Source organism: Dermacentor silvarum, chromosome 1 (assembly GCF_013339745.2).
Source record: "Dermacentor silvarum isolate Dsil-2018 chromosome 1, BIME_Dsil_1.4, whole genome shotgun sequence".
NCBI lineage: Eukaryota > Metazoa > Arthropoda > Arachnida > Ixodida > Ixodidae > Dermacentor > Dermacentor silvarum.
Window position 1 is genome coordinate 181,333,548 of NC_051154.1, and position 20,595 is coordinate 181,354,142.

The window sequence follows — 20,595 nt, forward strand, 5'->3', positions numbered from 1 at the left end:
CCACACTTAATTGCTTTGGCGGAAGGCCAGTCGTAAAACACTGTACCACCGTGCGGTTTTTACCGCTGCAAGACCACACTATCTTCACGATCAGCCCACGAAAACGGTTAGACAGTCAAGAAATCGCTGTTAGTTCCCAAAGAATGCTAAACGCATTAAAATTCTTGTGGCTGCATGTTCATTGAAGACTGGCACACAGCTCAGGATGGTGTCCTAAATAACAGGAGCGCCGCTCTCGGAAAAAAGTGGAGAGGGTTCCGCCATTCCAGCTATGGGCATACTTCCGTACTTTCTGTCGTTTGCTTTCTTCGCAGCCCGCAGTGCAGCGCAGACACCCTTAGCACAGCGTGTTTCGTCATGGCTAGTCATGGTGCACCGCTGCCCTGCCGCATCAGCCCTAGATTTTTACAGAAACTTCAATGCGACGGGCACGAAATGTCACTTTCTGCATTTCGTATTTTGCAACGTGCTCGAATGAGCCGAGATTTAGGCACACGCTGAATAACCACAGGTAGGCAAGTGTTGTCCGCCCCTTTACTTACCCACACGGCGTCCCTCTTCACCGAGCACCCAGACTCCCTTATTTATTTGAGAGCTCAATCAGTCTCATGTTAGAGCCACGGGAAGTCAGCCTCGAATGATGCTCAGGCGCATTCATTCGAACATACAATGACAAGCTGGCACACTTCAAGGAAATGCTTCTCTTTATTTACACCGACAAAAAATAAAAGAATTGAGAACAAAGCTGACCACCAAAGCGTGTGTGTCATCGTGAAGGTGCAAAAATCCGCACACCCGAACATGAACAAATGCTTCATACATGGCGCTTCAGCAGAGTGTCAAGGTTACATTTATATTAAGAAAAAAAGGCAAGCGCAACATACACGACCACGCTGGTACTTATAGCAGACCGATTTAAACAGAGCGAGGTCAACAGGGCGAGATCCACATGCTCTTTCTCATATATCAATTTCTACATTGCAGTCATTAAAATAAAGCCTGCCTTTGGCGCAGGGGCATCTCGGTTGTTACTCGAAGAGAAGTTACGACACAGCAGAAATGCATACACGACAGCTCGCGTAATTTAGGCCCGCACTAACAGACACTGCACTGCACTAGGGAGGCTAGGAGCCGCTCTATCGTGCAGAGCAGCGCTGGGGACAACAGCAACAAGCGGTGCACAAGCCGCGGGCGATAAGCAATGGCTGTCAGACCCACACCGCGGCCGTTCGGGGAGGTGGTGCAGATAGCAGGTGAAGCGGAAGCCAAAAATTACGCGAGCCGTTAACTCGTGGGCAGTGTTCCCATTCCAAGCTGCCTTGAAGTTTCAGAACAGCGTTGGCGTTTCACAACACAACTGGAGAGCTGAAGACGCCTTCGCATGGCACTCGCTATGCGGTCTGGCGCTCCCCATTTCTGTGACTGCAACGACTCAACGAAGCTCGCAACGGAAAAGTCAGCCAATAAATTGTGTAGTTATTAACTAGGCTGATGGCACCAGCGTGGTTGCGGTTGCGACACCTTTTTGTCAAAACAGGTACCTCCACTTGCTGTGGCAACACCCTGCATACTACTTGTACCTTGGCATCCCTGCAGCATGACACTTCTGACTCAAGTTCACCAAAGAACGCAAAATAGGAATACTGAAACAATTTGGCTGCTTTGTTGCTATCTGGGTACAGAAAATCACTGAAACAATGAGGTCAATTTCTTTCAGCACTGTATCCCCAGAGCAATGCATTAAAAGCTCAAGGCTCAGCTCTTGAATTCTTCAAGCATGCAATATGCAGTACCTGACCACCACCACCACTGCGAAGTTCCAATATGGCAAAACAATACTGCTTTCTAGATGCTGCTACTACTTCTACCAAAGCCACAGCATAAGCAGTTATTCTCGCTAGCTTATAAACTACTGAGAACTGTTTCCACACCACATAAATATTTTTGATCGCTCTAACAATGTCATTTACAATCAGTGCACAGAATTATTCTTTTCCTTCTCTGAACTATTGCTGCAGTTTCCCTAACATCCAATTATTTTGCCATAACAAGAGGTCAAACTCCAGGAACATACTGCAAGATGTCAGCAAAAGCTCGCAAGTCAATTCAATGTGAACCATTAGATTATGAGAATATAGAAAGCTGTATGTACAAAATAACACAGGAACCTTGAATTTGCAGACTTCATGGCTTAAGTTTTTTGCAGAAAGTATGCCTCTGATACATTAGGATCCTATTGCAGATAAGTCAGCCTTTCATTATGTAGTATATGAAGGGAATGAGAATGGAGACAGCTGTTTGTACAAAATAACACAGGAACCTTGAATTTGCAGACTTCATGGCTTAAGTTTTTTTGTGGAAAGTATGCCTCTGATACATTAGGATCACATTGCAGATAAGCCAGCCTTTTATTTAGTATGTGGAGGGAATGCATTGAAAGTGGTAAGTACACTGAAAGCTACCAGAGGTGAACACGAACATTTTAACAAAATACTATGTAATATCTCATTGCTCACTTTGCAATCTCTCAATGGCCTGAATGACAGGCTGACTAAAAAATCTGTACTTTTCCCTTGCTGACCCTAGCAAAGGTGTTCAGAAAGAAAGGTTTGATTATGCTATAAAAGGTGAAAAAACAAAACCGTAACCATTCTGCATATTCATGCCACTAACATGAAAGCCCTGCATTGTGCGCAATGATAAAAAAGAAGGAAAAAAAGAAAATGAAATAGGTACATTCAGTTGAACTTAAATTATGTGTTTCCCTTCTCTAGCCTACCCACCTGCCTTACCCCCAAAAACAATTTTCAATAAAATAGTACACCTGAATTTACAAATCGACACACTTGGATGAGATTTCTGTGCGTACTAGACAGAAATATTGTACAAAGTTTCAAGCCTATGAGTATGCTGGAACACAACAATGAACTTAGAATGTGTGGAATATAAACATAAACCAGTGATGTATTACCATGTACTGGAACAGTAAACCTGGGGAAATGTGCAGCATATATACATAACGTACCAAGCTATATTAGAGCAGGATTTTCAAATAGTCAGGTGAAATGCTGCAACACAACAGGGCTGCTACTTTAAATTGCACACGCATACATTGCAGCCCTGTACAGAAAAAAATTACTAGTCGGCGTCACATGAATAAGCTGCTTATAATTGCATCTCAAGGTATCTCATAAGATATTAAGCATGGGACCATGTTACCAACACAGAATATATTTTTTTAGCTACACATGCCATAGCCTCTGCCAAAACAAATTCCACATCACCTCATGCTTTTTTAGATTTGAAGAGTAGTACACTGTGCACTGGTATGGATAAAACAAGCAACTATAACCTTGCCAGCAATGGGGCATGCAAGAAAGAAAAAAACAACATAGCCGCTTTACAGTAACAGCAAGTTACTGCATGACGACGGATATGTCAAGCGTGTTCATCAAGAACTAGACCACCTAAATAAAGCGAAAAGCTTCGTAACCACTCAAAGCAAACGTGCTTGTTTGCCCCTAAGTCTTTATAAAAGATATACATATTGTATGTTCGAAAATAAATCCACCACATGCTGCTATTACACTTTCAGTAACCAAGATTACATTTAGCTGCTTACGGCATCATACCGATAATGTCTCTACATTTATGTATTTTATCTTGGTCTAAACTGCTCAACCTTAAATTTGCAGCAATAAAAAATTGTAGCAGAAAAGCTGCCCTGGAATGAAAAATGTCGCTTGAAGCACACAAAGTGCATTCTCAAAACGAGAAGCTGCTGCTGCTGCTGTGACAGTTACTGGTTAACGGCAGCATGTGGCAAGAATACCAACAATGATCTGCACTCTGCCGACAGAAGTTAACATATAAAAATGGCTTCACAGAAATAAAACCAACAAAAACAAGCAGCCATAGTAAATCCCCCCAAAACCTTGTCCCCTTTTGCAAGACAGAACAGTAAAGGCAATAAATGAAAAGTCAATTTTATGACATGACAGAACTGCAAAAGAAGAGCTAAGGTTGCGGTACTGTATTGCTGCATAAGACATACAGCCAATGTTGGTCAAGTAGTGTAACATGACACACCTGGCTCTTTTGTAATGAGAAATGCTACATAACCATCACATAGCCCTTTAACATAACACAAAGGCAATACACTACAATGGTCCACTCCCATGAAGTACCAAGCACCCACGCACGACTGGCACAGTGAATGCACATTTGATGCCTCAGGGCAGAATACTACATTAGGCAAATGCCCAATGAGCTATGTTAAATCATGTTTCCTGCAACAGAAACATTGAAATTGGGTTCAAATAAAAGGTAATGTAGATTGACATCAGTGCCTTTGTTTTTCTTTTTTAATTTCACCACTGCTCATACTCAAATAAAGTAGAATTTCTTTGGCTGAAACCTAACTGCAAGGGTCCCGTAAGTCAAGCCTAGTGTCCGCACATTTTACAACAACAAATTCATGAATGCAACATGAAAACACCACACTGAAACAAAATAAAATCCAGAAATAGTAAAAGATATGAACATAAAGATATGACCTCTTGAAAATATATCCCTGGAAATACATACACCACAGACTGCTGAAGTGGCACCAACGGAACTACCTGTTAGATCACGAAAGTAGTTCCCAGCTTGACTGAGACCTGCTAGGCAGGTGTGGCTTTGAACTATGCAGCCGCAAAGCCTGTGTGATGTTGCTCAGACTCTTGGACACATCCTCAATCTTGTTGCGAAAAGCTGCATGGCACTGCAAACAGATTATAATACATAGACAAATTCATGTTGTACACAACACTACCCCAGAAGTAAATGCTCCTTTACTATGGGTAATCTAATTCCTGAATTCTTCCAAGAAAAAAAAATTAGTGCAACATTTTGTCAGTACTTATATTTCAAAAAAAGTATTACGCATAATATTATTGCTCAAAAATTATATTACATTTATGGAATGTATCATTTATATTCACATACGACATTAGGGAAATGAACTAGTTGAACAAAATGCAGCAGATCCAACGAGTTGGAATCTATATATAGCGAAGCTTTGTGTGAGTGCATAAAGAGTCAGAACACGAGTACATGCACACACACAAGCGGGGGCACACACAAATTATACCGAGCCTTTTGTTAAGCGGAGTTGCTGACTACTAGCGAGTACGACAGACGCCTTGAACGCATCATGGTTTCAGAGGCAGCATGCGCATACATAAGTAGTGCAATTCGAATCCATTCTATCTTCAAGAAGCGTTTAATTCCTCATTACTGTGCAGCCGCGGATGCACGAAGGCGAGCATTCTGGTTCTTTTTTTTTTTCTTTCCCCGCAGGGCCGGCACCGCTGCTGCTGTGGATGGATGGATGGATGGCTGCTATGAGCGTCCCCTTTAAAACGAACGGGGTGGTGGGTTGTGCCACCAAGCTCTTGTTCTTATTTTGCCTAATGTCCTACCTATCTTTAAAAAACACACAAAGAACTTCCAGCATTAAACTTTCTGAACCACTATTGGGATCTTTGTTTTTGTACGTCTCACTACTTTTCTGCCACAAAACCTCCAATTGCTCCTTAATAATTTATTTATACATGTACCTACAGCGCCCTCTAGGGGCATTTCAATAATCTTTATTGCAGACATGTTTACTTTCCCCCTGCTATCCCTGAACCCAAGGGCTTCAAGGAGGCTAGAGGAGCCTAAACCGACAGCTGGCTAGATATCTTCACATTCCAATAAAACATATTCCACTGTTTCCCTAGCTTTACCGCAGCAAGCACATGCTTCTTCCTTGGTGTACCTGGCTTTATAACTGTAGCGCCCACCAACACTGCTAAGCGGGGACGCTAAGGCCAGAGCTCTCGGCCGGCGCCTTGGGGCTGGCTGCGACTGACGAGAAAAATAAAGTTGGGCGGCGCGTGCCAGCGGCGCAAGCACGGCTCGCGCTAGTCCGTTCTGAAAGCCTGCCGAGCTGGTCCTCTTGTTCTAGCACTCCGCTGCGACCCCTTGGTTCCCGACAGTGGCGACTCCGGCCTAAGAGATGACCGACCCCAGCAACCTTCCGCCTGACGCTACCTCGCGCCCACGGGACGTCGCAGCTCTACAGCTCCACCTGCCCACGTTCTGGCGCCAGAACCCGCAGGTTTGGTTCGCCCAGGTCAAAGCCATCTTCGATCTGCACCACAACACCTCGGAGACTTCGCGGTTTCGCCACTTACTTTGCAACCTGTCTCCTGAGGTGGCTCAAGAAGTGGCGGACGTTATCACTGCACCTTTGAGTGATGCCCCGTACCAGCAACTGAAGCAGATTATTTTAGAATGCACCACGGCGTCTGAGAGCGCGCGCCTCCAGCACCTGCTCACCTCCGAAGACCTTGGAGATCGCCGCTCTTCCCAGCTGCTCAACAGCATGCGACAGCTCCTGGGCACAAGCAACGTCGACTCGAACAGTGCGCGGTTGAGAGCGCTCTTCCTGTAGCGCTTACCACAGTCCACCCGCCTTGTCTTGGCCGCTACAGAGGACTTGACCCTCGACCGCCTCGCCCAGCTCGCTGATCGAGTCCACGACGCGACTTTTCCTTCAGTTGCCGCCCTCTCTTCAACGCCACAGTCCTCAATCATGGCCCGCTTAGAGTCCCGGAGTGACCAGCTCGCTGTTTCCATCGACACCCTTCGGACGTCCTCCCATGACCAGCGCGGCTCCACCTCATGTCCCAGCCGCCATCCCTCTTCCCCGACCAGTCGCCGCTCGCGCAGTCCTCGACGCTCGCCTATCTCCTGGTACCATCGCACTTTCCAGCACCGCGCCCGTCAGTGCAAGTCCCCATGCGAATGGTCGGGAAATGCACCGTGAGATCACTGACGGCGGCATGTGACCTCGCCTTACAACCCGGCCGCCTTTTCATAGTCATGGATCGCATTTCCGGCCTGCGGTTCCTTGTAGACACGGGTGCCGAGGTCAGTGTACTGCCTTCCTCCAAGCGTGACCGCATTTCCAAGTCACCTGGACCTACGCTCCACGCGGCAAACTCTACCTCCATCGCCACGTATGGTCTGCGGTCCCTCACACTCGACCTTGGCCTGCGACGCACGTTCCGGTGGGTCTTCATCATGGCCGACGTCCATCAGCCTATCCTCGGCTCCGACTTCCTGACCCATTTCGACCTCGACGTCAGCATGTGCCGCCATCGCCTGATTGACAGCAAGACGTGCCTCTCCATCCCTGGCGTTCTGCCGGCTGTCGCTCCCACTGTCATCCGCACGCTGATCCCATCATGCCCGTACGCTCGAATTCTCGAAGATTTCCCTGAGGTGACGAGGCCCTGCAATTTAAATCAGCCGCCCAAGCACAGCGTAACCCACCACATTGTCACACGTGGTCCGCCCGTCACAGCCCGTCTGCGCTGCCTCTTCGGTGAGCGTCTGGCCATTGCTAAATGGGAATTCGATCACATGCTCCAGTTAGGTATTATTCGCCCTTCGTCCAGCAGTTGGGCCTCCCCACTCCATCTGGTGCCCAAGAAGGAACCGGGTGACTGGCGTCCGTACGGTGACTACCGGGCGCTCAACGCTCACACGGTCCACGATAGCTATCCCCTTCCACACATCCAAGATTTCACAGGCCACTTGGAAGGATGCAACATCTTTAGTAAAGTGGACCTTGTCAAGGCCTATCACCAAATCCCCGTTGAGCCTGACGATATACCGAAGACAGCCATTACTACACCCTTCGGCCTTTTTGAGTATGTGCGCATGCCCTTTGGGTTGCACAACGCAGCTCAAACGTTCCAACGATTCATTGCCGAGGTAACGCGTGGCCTCCCGGCTGTATTTGCCTACATCGACGACATCCTTGTCACGAGTCGCAATCCACAAGATGATGAGCATCACCTACGGGAACTCTTTGAACGCCTTCAACAATTTGGCCTCGTTGTCAACCCCCAGAAATGCGTATTTGGGTCCTCCGAGCTCGAGTTTCTGGGCCACCACATCTCGGCGCTGGGAATTCGTCCGTTGCCCTCTCACGTCCAGGCTGTGAAAGACTTCCCAGCACCCACTACTCTACGCCAGCTGCGTGAGTGTCTCAGCCTAGTGAATTTCTCCCGACGTTTTATTCCGCACTGCGCTGAGCTTCTACACCCACTGACTGACCTTCTTCGCACGACCAAGGGCTCCTCCTCTGCGATTTCCTGGTCTCCCGAAGCTGACGCTGCTTTCAGGGCTGCTAAACAAGCCCTCGCCGATGCGGTGCTTCTCATCCACCCGAGAACTAACGTGCCAACCCGCATCATGGTGGATGCTTCCAGTGTGGCCATTGGCGCTGTTCTCCAGCAGAAAATCAACTCGGAGTGGTGCCCACTGGGTTTCTTCTCTTGGAAGCTCCAACCTGCCGAGACTCGCTACAGCGTTTTTGCCCGCGAGCTGCTCGCCATCTACTCCACCATCCAGCACTTTCGGCACTTCTTGGAGGGCCAGCCATTTTATATTCTAACAGATCATAAGCCTCTGGTGTATGTCTTCCAGACAAACTCTTCCAAGTACGTCGCACGTGAAGTTCGTCACCTGGCCTATATATCAGAGTTCACAACAGATATCTGGCACATCAAAGGCACCGACAACGAGGCAGCTGACGCACTTTCACGCATCACCTCCCTCGGCACTTCTACATCGACTGTAGATTGGCAAGGTCTAGCTCGTGCGCAGATAGAAGACCCCGAGCTGCAAGCGCTGCGTGACCATCCCCGTTCCCTCCGTCTACAACTCGTTCCTCACCCGTTTGTGCCTGGCTCCCCCTGGTGCGACATGTCAGCGGCTGCACCTCGCCCCTTCATTCCGGCTGATTTCCGTCGTGCGGTGTTCCAATCACTTCATGACATCTGCCATCCCAGCATCCGAGCCACGCAGCGCCTCGTTACACAGCAGTATATCTGGCCAAGCATTAACACTGATGTTTGCCAGTGGGCCCGCTCGTGCCTCACATGCCAGACCGCCAAAGTGACCCGCCACACGAAGACTCCCACGCAGTCGTTCTTGCCATCTAGCTGCCGTTTTGACCACGTCCATCTTGATTTGGTTGGACCACTTCCTCACTCTCACAACTGTTGCTGCATTCTCACAATGATCGACCGCTTCACCCGTTGGCCTGAAGCCGCGCCCATTCCGGACATCACTGCTGAAACGGTCGCCAAAGCCTTCGTTTCAGCATGGGTTTCCCGCTTCGGCTGCCCCAGCATTGTGACAACTGATTGTGGCCAGCAATTTGACTGTACACTCATCACTTCGCTCAACCACCTGCTTGGCACTAAGCACTGCCGTACCACTGCATATCATCCCTGTGCCAACGGCATGGTCGAGCGGCTCCATCATCAGCTCAAGGCTGCACTCACTGTGCGCCTGGATCGAGAACACTGGGTCGACCACCTTCCTATGGTGCTTCTCGGCCTACGTGCCGTCCTTCGTCGCGACCTTGGCTGTTCAGCGGCCGAACTCGTCTACGGCGCACCCCTGCGGCTTCCTGGAGACTTGTTCGTTCCTTCGGCCCCCTCGCCCCAGCCGCTACAGTACCTCCAATGCCTACAGGACTGTATTCAGCAACTGCGCCCCGTATCGCCTCGATCACCGGACCACAGCATCTTTGTGTACCCGGACCTTGAGTCCTCGTCCCACGTGTTCCTCTGACGAGACGCTATAAAGGCGCCTCTTACACCATCCTACGACGGACCATATCGTGTCCTCCACAAGACGCAGAAGTCCGCCACCATTCTCTTGAATGGCTGCGAAGAAGTCGTTTCGCTGGACCGCCTCAAACCAGCCTACATCAAGCCTCCCAAGGAGCTCCCCACGGATGTCGCTAGCACACCCGTCGATCTGCTTGACTCCAAGACAGCCTCATCTCTGCCTCGTCGACGAGTACATTTCGCCGTTCCGTCTGGGCGGGGGGCCCTGTAGCGTCCACTGACGCTGCTAAGCGGAGACGCTAAGGCCAACGCTCTCGGCTGGCGCCTTGGGGCTGGCTGCGACTGACAAGAAAAATAAAGTTGGGCGGCGTGTGCCAGCGGCGCAAGCACAGCTCGCGCTAGTCCGTTCTGAAAGCCTGCTGAGCTGGTCCTTTGTTCTGGCGCTTCGCTGCGACCCCTCGGTTCCCGACATAACTACACGTTCTAAGGCATCCTGATCTCGCTTCTAAAAGTGAAGAGCTTCCCTTTGAGTTATCATAAATTGTCTTTTTCCCGATTTCGTTCTTTCCTCTTAGGTAGCTACTCATAGCAGGTTTCTTTTCCATTGCCGCCACCGATAAGATTGTCTCAACCTATCTGACATTGCGTTTGCTGTTCTTTGTTGCCATGTTGCTTACTATACCAGTCACATACTTGTTGGTAAGCTTCCTAGTTCTCTTCCTCCTCCACTGTGAGTCAATCTCTTTCCTGTACAAATACCTGGACACTCCTCTTTCATATTCTTCAGTTGTTCTTCAAAATCAATTTTACTCTGAGCTTCCCTTACTTAAAAACTTGTCCAGCCCATATGCCCCTGCACAGCTTCATTTATAGTCTTCCCGTTTGCACCCAATGTGAGGCGCCCCACTGACCTTTGGTTGCCATCGAGTCCTGATTGTACCCCTGACTTCAAGCAAACAACTGCATTTCCAAATGTAAGTCCTGGTACCATTAGACCTTTCCACATACCATGGAGCACCTCGTACATATTGTACCCCCATAGCGCTCAGTGTTTCATTATGGCTGCATTTCTCTTCCCCTTGGCTATTATTGTTTTTTCCTGTGTTTCTATGTATTTATTGCATTTGTTTATCCATACACCAAGGTATTTGTATCCTTTTACCCGAGGTGATTCCTGGCCCTGCATTGACACTGTTCTTCACTGTTTTCATTGAATACCATAAAACTGTATTTTTTAAACACTAAATTTCAATCCTAAATTCTCACCTTCCTGTCCACAGATATTAGCCAGACGCTGCATATCACTTTGCTTGTTAGCAAGCAATACAATGTCGTCCGCATAAAACAAACCTGGAATTCCTTCTAGCGCCCTTTACATCCTTACCATGTACATCATAAACAGCAGCGGGAATAAAGGGTACCCCTGTCTCAGTCCCTTGGTGATATCAACTTTCTACTCGCTCCTCATCCCTTCCCATCTGGTGGTGCTAGGAACCTAGTGGTGTGCACGGCCTGCGTGCTCTGCTGTGATTGGTTGGCCTATTCAGCAAGAAAACAGCCAGTGCCCACGGTCACAAAACCCAGCGAGGTTTGCAAAGAAATGCTTTGCTTTTAAAAAAAAATGCTTTCTAACACAAAAGGCTAGCTTTACTTACGCAATAATGAAATTAATGCAAATTACCAAGTAAGATCCATAGAGTAGCTAAATTGAATGACTGACAATGGGTAGACAAGTGTGGTCTACTAGTGGCAAGCAAAGCAAAGTGACTGTGGACCTCACGGGTAGTAATCATCTTCAGCAATACGAATATAAAAGCTAAGACAAGCACTGCTCATGCCTGAGGGGGAGAGAAGGAAAAGAAATACAAGGAGGTTAGCCAGTGTAAGTACCGGCTGGCTACCCTGTGCTGGGGAAAGGGGTAAAGGGAATAAAAGGTGATAGAAGAAACAAATAGAAAACGCTCATGCCTGATGGTTAAATGTATGCTGTAGGCCTACAAACAGCATGCTTTGCCGAGGTACTGAATTCAGAATATTCACCACATCCCAAATGATTGCGTGTTAATATTTAAGGGTTTGTTCACATGGCTTGACAAGTCATACAGAGTTAAAATGCACAAATGCATTCAGTGTACTGCAGGGTGAAAATATAAAATGAGTCATTCTTTATCAGGTGTCACATCATGAGGGTGCTTCAAAAAGCAACTGCAAGTTCAAAGTATTGAAACATGTCTTTCAAGTAGAGGCACAAAGGTCACTTCATCTTTCACATAATTGCCCTTCTTTTCAAAGCAGTTCACATAATGGTGTATCAACTTCCATTTACTCCAGGAGAATTACTTCTTTAAGGTCTTCACTCTCAAGCTTCTTAGGTATGTTTCATCAACCTGCCTCCTTTCAACCACAACCACCTCATGAATACACCATGCTCCTTAACAGAGCGGATAGCAGAATCCATCTTGCCCAATGACATTCTAATTAAACCCATACTGCAATGTATCGTCAACATTCAACACATTCACTAGAGATGCTTCTTGTATTTATGAGGATTTAAAATGCCAGGCATATTTGTTTTAGTAAATAGTGTGACCCGAGCTTTTATTCTAAAATCTAAAAAAAAAAAAAAAAAAACAATCCTGCCCCTACAGCTGCTTTTTTTTTTTTTTTTTTGCACTAAAAGGGCACTACAAGATCACATTTCTTGGTTTGAATCATTCAGTGTAGCACTTGGTATCATTGCTTGTCTGGTTTATCCATAAAAATTTTTATAGCACCATTATTAAGCATAAGTGAGCTGATTCATATATATGGACTCATTTTGGCACCTGTCGACAACTAAGGAAAATAGCATGGATAACAAGTGCAGACTTCGAGAGTTTGCTGTTGATGTGAAATTTTTATTTTGTCTTCTCGCTTTGATTGAGATCACAAAACTGTTATGCACTACTGAAACTCGAAACAACACAAAGCAACAAATCACATGAAGCTGCTACACTGGTTCACCTGTTATCCATGATGTTTTATTTAGATGCAAACAGACGGCAAAACTAGTCTACTCCATGTGGAAGCTCACTAATGCTAAAGAACCAGGCATGCAACAATGTCAAGTGGTATATTTAACAATTTGTATCATAAAATGTGATCCTGTGGCACAATTTCAGGGCAAAAAAGGCAGTGGTAAGCACAAAATCTATTACTGAAGTTGTTAGAATAAAAATGTAGGTCACTGTACAATCATCTTGCCATTACTTCTTCAAGAATGCACCATCAGCAGTGCCATGCACAAGAACATAGCTTGATAGAATGCACAAATTGCAAGAGACTCTCTTCCAGTAATGAGTCGCTGGGCTAACAAGATACAGGCCTCATCGATCCTCATAAACACAGTGCAAAAAAAAAAAAAGAAAGAAAGAAAAACATGCTGCCTTAATGGGACCTGGTTTCTAACCAGACATAAATATGAGGGTCATACTGAAAGTAAAGACCAACTTTTCTCAAATGATTACACTGCATTACTAAAAGTGAAACCTTGTCGCTTTATTTTTCAAGCTTTTGTCCATTTTTCCATATATTCTACATTTCTCCCACCAATCGCGCAACTTGAATATACCCCTTAGAACTCCATTCAAGCCTTGTAAAGATGGTGATGCACCACTGCAAGGATCGTCTCTTGTGTCTCGTATCATGGGCCTCGCATTTGAAGGCATTTGAGGTGATTGCGGAAGCGCTTCCCTTCTATTCTGTCAAGAAATGTAAGGGCGTGCATAGTCATGCTGCTAGATCACTTTCATGCATTTATGCATATTGTGCAGAGACAGAGCTTTTGCAGTGTTTCAATGTATAGAGCAACATTTATTTTTGGGTAACCTAAGCTTTTAATCATCTCCTGGACAGCACTGTGCCCCATTAAAATCCTTCTCGCTATTTAATCTTTTGTTACCCCCTGCCTTCTTTGATGAGTGCATCAACGCTCTCCTTGCTGGCTTCAGTTGCAGCGTCCAAGCACCACCACTCTGAGATTGATCTTCAATTTTACTATGGTCATCGTTAAGATGCCCGATCTATCTTCGCACACTACTCGAGCTCATTCACACGTCACCATACACCACCTGAAGCCTCTAATGAATTTCAGCAGCTTAAATGCACTCTTTCATCAGAAATTATATCACCGCACACTGACGAAACGAGATGCCGTGTGTTGCCATGTTGCTTAGCCTACTGGTGGCCAGATTATGTAACCTGTTAATGCAAAATGGCTATTTGTGATTGCAGAAAAGATGGTGCCCTGTACCACAATACACCTATTGTGCACTTTCAATCTTGCATAAAAAAAAAATTGTTGTTCATTACTTTTAGTGTGGCCCTCATATTACACAACAAATATGTGCACGAGAGAAACAGTCAAACATTAATGACTCCTGAAAAAGCTACTTACAATGGAACTTGACTTGAAATGCTCTTCAAGGGCATTCTTCATATCAGAACTGCAAACAAAGTGCAACACTTAAATTGGGTGAGGAAAAGAAATGATCATGTAGGCTATAATACCTTCCACAGACAGAACTAGCAGATTTTACTGCCCATAGCAAGCACATGTTTGACAGTTCTACAAACACACTACAAACCAAACTACAGAGCTTCACATGAACCAACTATGCATGCGTCCTACTTGCGCTGTGGTGTAAACACACAGCGCATGATCACATGGCTAGCTAGTTCAAGAAAGCACGCTACTTAACACCTACACAGATGTAACTAGCTGTATGTCATTTGCAGTCATGAAATAAACCCCACTTCTTGCATGGTTCAAGGTTCCGCAGTGGACAACAATTTCAAGCGCAATTGCTACATTCACAGCAGCAAACGGTTCTTAAATATTGCAGAATGCTTGAAACTCAACTTCCACAGGACCTCTGGGCCAATGATTTAGGATCCATTTACCTGTAGCATGTTAGAGAGCAGCGCTATCAAGGTGCAGAAGCAAGCTATCATGCAGGTGAGAAAGTTCTGTGGGCTCTCCTCTACAGGTAGTACTATGCTGCAAACAAGTGAGTGCAAAACTTTTAAAAGCTATATGCACAGTGCTACTTGGGACATACATACTTATAATTTTTTTATATCTTAGCTTTAGTTAGCTCGTAAAGCAGAATTTCTTAAAAATTACTGGCGTGTTCGGAATACAGTTACTTATAATATACAAGTAGTATTACTGTTGTATGTTGGCACATTTTTTCTTTTGAGTTTGGCACAAGTTGGTTGGTGCACTCTGCAGTAAGAGTAGTTGTTTGCCTAAACCGCAAATAGATTTTAAAGTGTCAAAGCATTTTCTTCAAGTGAAACCCATCATTAAACATACTATACTGCACTCCCCACAAAGTCACACCTGCAAAAATATACTGGCACATCTTAAAAAAGTATTGATACGTACACAATAGGTGTGCAGCTACACACGTGATCCAGCAAGAGCATTACATGAATAAGGGGGAAAAAAAAGGAGTTCAGCAATGAGTAAGGAAATTGTAATGGCAATATTTAAGGGTCAAACACGAGCAGGTATACTGAGCAGCCAGGGTGCACAGAAAAAGCAGTTCCTCCTGCTCTTTCACTAGAAAATGCACATTGCATAAAAGAATGTGAAAGGTAAAAGGGCTAGAGCATGAGCCTTGTCACTACCTTTCTCCACAGCAGCGCAACTCCAGTTTTCACACTGGCGTGTGCTTTTTTTGTTTTTCCACACACTTCCTGCATTTTCAACTCTTTGGTGGACCACCAGTGACAAATGTTTATGGGCACCAGAGTGTACCACACAAAACCTAACAGAAACCTAATGCTGTCGCCGCCGGGAATTGAACCCGTGACCTCCTGCTCAGCAGCAGAACGCTACTGCACCACCGTGGCAGGTCCATAATGACAACTTTCAGGACTAAGACTATCGGCAATAATGATCAGGCCCCTGTCTCAGTTCAACAAGCAGAAGATGCATGCCAGCTCACAAGCAGGCAGGCAGGCAAGCAAGCAAGCAAGCAAGCAAGCAAGCAAGCAAGCAAGCAAGCAAGCAAGCAAGCAAGCAAGCAAGCAAGCAAACAAAGCGTAGTGCAAACAACTGTGCCACTCATGCATCTATGTGATCATGTATACCAAAGATAGATAGTTCACCTCAAGAACAGCTCGTACATTTCTTACTCCAAGTCAAAGGTGCATCAATGATCAGTACAGTATGCATTTGAATCAGTAAAGCTCTAACAACAGTCGCGTGAACAGTGAAGGAATTACAGGGTCCCGACCCGTCCCAAAATTTTCAGTCAGCCATGAGCATGTATATGTATTAGACGTAGTTGGCATGCTGGAAAGCCCTTCCCGAAAGAAAATCTAGGTTACAACACTCTTGAAAATAAAAAATACATAGTAACCTTTTCTCAGAAACAAAGCCTCCAAATCCAAATAGGAGTAGATTCACAGTAACGAACTTTAGTTAACTTCCAGATTTGTAAGCACCATTAGATTCAAGTAGTTAACAAGTAGCAAAGAGGCTGCCTAGTTAACTGTCACAAACAGCAGCAAGTTACTAAACTCGTAGTTCGTCAACCAAGGCACATATTAGGCCTAACAATGACAATAAGTGTAGCCCCACATACTAAAGCTAGGCAAACTGCACGTTAAGTTTTTCTTGTTTATCAACACACTTTTGCATATGTAGCCAAAAGCAAAAGGTGAATGCTATTTCGCCTTGGGGAACCACTCATGCTTCGAGCTTTAAACCATCGCCGACTGCCTGCACACCGCTTATTCTGGGGGCCCCCTCAAACGGGAACAGCTGCAACAATGGTGTTGGGAAGTGTCTGGTGCTGAGCAGCAACAGAACCAAAATTTGCAGAATAATAGAGTGAAAGAGATAGAAACAGACTTCAGCATTTCCTCCAGCTCTGAACTCATTCACTGTGACAGCAGCAGGCTCTCACAGTGGACATCATCTTCTGAAAAACTTCTTAGCGATGCACACAATGTCACCTTTGTCTGCTACAGTACCGCTGGTATCAATTTAAAACTTCTAAAAAATTGACTCAATGTGTTCCCATCAGGAATTATTCTAAATGAGAAGGATAAAGAACAAGTGAATGGAGTGAAGAGAACTTTAAAAAGAAAGTAGGAGGTCCCCTTTTGATGGGCACAACTTGTGCAGCTTCAGCAGCTGTCGCAACACATTATATCCACTTGCTGCCAGAAAGCTGTGTGCCACCTGGTCAACGGCTCAGTCCATGCCAGTGCCACTTAGTGTGCTGCAAGGCCCAACTGCCTATAAGAACACCTTTGCATCTATGAGTGGGCTTATAAGAACCATAAAACAGACTTCGTGAAAACACTGCATTTCACATTTTTACATTTCACCCCTAGTGAAATGTGGCCCCTGCGTTTGGTTATTCAATCCATGACTTCCGTGCTCAGCAATCAAAGCTGCAGCAGCACTACAGCAGTAACTCTCATATGGATGCTTCCTCCTCGCATTTTTGCCTACAATCGCTGCTCTACTCTTTCGCATGCACTTCTTGGACATTTTCCTTTACCCATAGCCAAGGCTTTCTACAACTTTGTTTAAATGCTAGCATCTCATCTTCGACAAACAAATACCCTTCTATTTCAGCACAAAATAAACCACGGACAAACTTGTCTCCGAGCGATATATCCAAAAAAGGCAGCCACATTTGCATAATTCAACAGGCATTTGCAATTCTGCTACATAGTAGTGTATGATGCTTGAATGATTCACCTAGTTGACTGAGCCTGTGAAATTTAGCACATTTACCAACGACATACACTTTAGGCATCAGGTGGTTGCAAAGAAGTTTTGCAAGTTCCTCGTGCATCTTTTCTGATGGTTAAGATGGTGCAACTAATACTTATGAGCTCTACAACTCCGAGCAAATGATGCGCAATGTCATCTGTTTTTTTACATATGCTTGCCAATGCGTCATGTATTGCGTGGCACTCGAAGCCAACCACAATAGAGAGCCGAAGAGGAAGTGGTGTTATTTGCACATGTGCACCCTTTTAAATTGTGCCACTGGTATGGCTACCAGGTGATGTACTCTAAAGAATAAAATAAAGTAAGTTTGATCTCTTTACCCCCTTAAAAAATTGCAATAAGTGAAGTTGGGAACCAAACTTTCAACCACATACAGCAGCACACTTTACCCACATTGCCTCAAGAACAGGTCAGACCAATCGTTTTAAAGTCTTGATCAACATTTGTATTAAATATCAGCTCAGAATAACAGTAGTAAAAAAATTTCAGTTAAACATAAGCACATAGTTTATTACAACAGATCCGGTTAATTTTCCTCTGTACTTTTGTGACACTTCCAAAATTATGCGCTGTAGTCACACCTATTTAATCAATTTCCTTTTGACATTGTTTTTATTTATTAAAAAGAAAGCAGTTCAGGATGTGTGGGATACAGCATACAGTTTGCTTAACCCTTTACAACACTGTGTACACATCTACAAATGCATTCATTACGTTCAAAACTAGGCATTTTTGTTAAATTTACACAAATCTTGTGCTTCTGCTTTGGCGATCTGCACGTTTGCAGCACCCTGCTATTAAAGAAGCATAAACTATGCACCAGAACAAACAGCATGTTCCCGCCTGTGGTAACGTCAGCTGGTAAGTGCAAATAAACATTTTTTTTCAGATTTTCTCGAATGCCCTGCAACGTTTATAAATCTGTCAAATGTGTGAAATTCTTCAGACAGTACATACAACATACATTGCCTTGGTCAGCACTCTGGCAGCAGCAGAATTAATGCATGGTAAGAAAATGTGTACAAAGCGCGATGATGTACCTGAAGTGACCCCCCCCTCCCCCCCGCTGGTCCTCTTGCGATAACCACCTTATGCGTGTACCCTGCGCAACATGCTTAAAAAGAAAAAAAAAAGTCTCGCAACGGGACGTCACATTCAGTGGAAAGGACATTGCTAGAGGACATTGCTTCTGGTAGCATATAAGATTTTGGTGAAAGCTACAAAGATGAGGTTGGCCAGGAAAGACTTCATTCTCAGTGTTCTGCCCATAAAGATGAAAACATGCTGCCGGATGCATTACTGCAAGAAATACCTTCTTCAGACAATGTTCAGAGGAATTTCCAATAGAGAAAGATACAATACATGCTCCGCTTAAGATGGAGCTGTGCAGCCTCACTGACAGCAAGATGAAATGTGCCCTCCATACGACTACTTTGAAAAGTATGTGCCCAAATCTGTTTTTGAGTACATTGCAGCGCAAACTTACACAGCGTTCAGACATTCCAAAATGTCAGCACATCTGAAGAAATAATAAGTCTTTATTATGTATCAAGGATTATCCAGAAGGTCGCAGGACAAAGCTTCTAGACTTTTTGCACTTCCTACTACAGGTTGCAGAGGCACTCAATACATCTGTGCCAAGCGCAAGGAAGCATAGAAAACCATCACATGAAATTCAAGCCCTGCCGCCTGAACTTCTCCAGGAAATAATGTGTTCAGTGGCCCAACGCAGATGCCCAGTATGATGCCATTGAACACTGGCCTGAAGCTCGGGGAGCAAGTAGATTCGTCCAGATGGAATCGTAAAGAATGCAAGAGAGGGTCAGTCGAGAATATTTTGCGTGAACTGCCAGATGCGACTGTGCCTCAACAAGAAGTGTAGTAGCTTCTTCCAATTTCACAACTAAAATGCCTATGCCGGTTTCATGACCACTGAGACGCTTTCTACACAATTGTGTACACTCACATAAAAAATAAACCATGTTTGTTTTCTCTAAGCAACCTTGTCATTTGGTTTTATCTGGTCACGTGAAGGAGATTCAGAGTGAAAAAATTTTTTTGCAGTGGACAACTTTGAAAAGCAGTTCTACATGGTGTTTCAGTAAAGGTGTTTCCGTAAAGGTGTCTGAAGATAGAGAGAAATAGAGAATGCAAGATAAATGATTGGTTTATTAGGGTTCAGTTTAGCCATAATGGTTGGCATATTAAAAGCTCAGACCTATAATCAATCATGTAATTAACCAGCATTCATTTGTTCTCCGCCGACAACAGCCAGTGGAGAGACAGGTGAAGGATACTTATAGTCTCTGGGCATGAAAAACACTCTTCATGCATACATTTCAGTTTTAGCCTGTGAAACTTGTCAAAATTCATTGAGTCATAGTATTTATTAACCCGAGCCTTCAAATTTTTTAAAACTATTCTGCAATGCACCTGAAGAAACTACAAGCTTCAGATTTGCATAAACCATCTAAACGCACTTGTTAGAAAGTTTGTGCATTTTCAGTTAGCTGCCACAAGCGTGCCACTTTGTCTGATGCAACCTCATTAAACCAACACGCATATCGCATACTATACATAAAGGAATTATCTGATACATCAACTTTGACACATTGTACTTGACTGCCTTAAGGCTGCTCTAACAATTAAACTATATTATACATGTACACAGGACCAAACGTCACTTATGCAGCTTCTGGGACAGCATGCTAAGTGTTTCACCTATCCAATTAGTGATTTCTTCAATACTTCCTTTTTCCAGATTTTCTTTTCTCTGGCTTTTGTTTTTCTAGTCGTATTTTTTTTTCTCCGAATTTCTTTCTTTCTTGTCATTTTCCAATGATCAAAATGGGCCTACACAAGTTTCTTACAAGTACAGTTCGTTTGTAACCCACCATGCAGACACACAGGCGTAATGCAGCAATGTGTAAAGTTCAACCAGTAGTTATACTATCATTATGGCAAACAGCACTGGGGCAGGACAAATGGCCACAATAAAGCTGACACAATGCTACACCCCGTTTATTTTTCTGTCTGGTCCTTGTTGGAAAATTAATTTTCCATGAATTCATTACTTTAAGTACACCTGACACACAACATTTGTCTTATTCA

At 44.8% G+C, this 20,595-nt stretch overlaps 1 protein-coding gene across 7 annotated transcripts in view; it reads right to left on the reverse strand.

Moving 5' to 3' along the window:
- Positions 1–686: 686 nt before the first annotated feature.
- Positions 687–20,595, reverse strand: part of LOC119436487 (uncharacterized) — a 77,363-nt gene continuing 57,454 nt past the window's right edge. For 3 of the 7 annotated variants that reach the window (XM_037703347.2, XM_049658098.1, XM_049658102.1), the window contains exons 10-11: positions 14,119–14,167; positions 687–4,765 (exon numbers count right to left, since the gene is read on the reverse strand). In XM_037703347.2, coding sequence (XP_037559275.1) covers positions 4,631–4,765; positions 14,119–14,167 — 184 coding nt within the window. In that variant the 3' untranslated portion in view covers positions 687–4,630. Of the gene's footprint in view, positions 4,766–14,118; positions 14,168–15,111; positions 15,127–20,595 lie in introns of all 7 variants that reach the window. The other 4 variants (XM_049658109.1, XM_037703349.2, XM_037703351.2 and 1 more) reach the window with 2 other exon arrangements.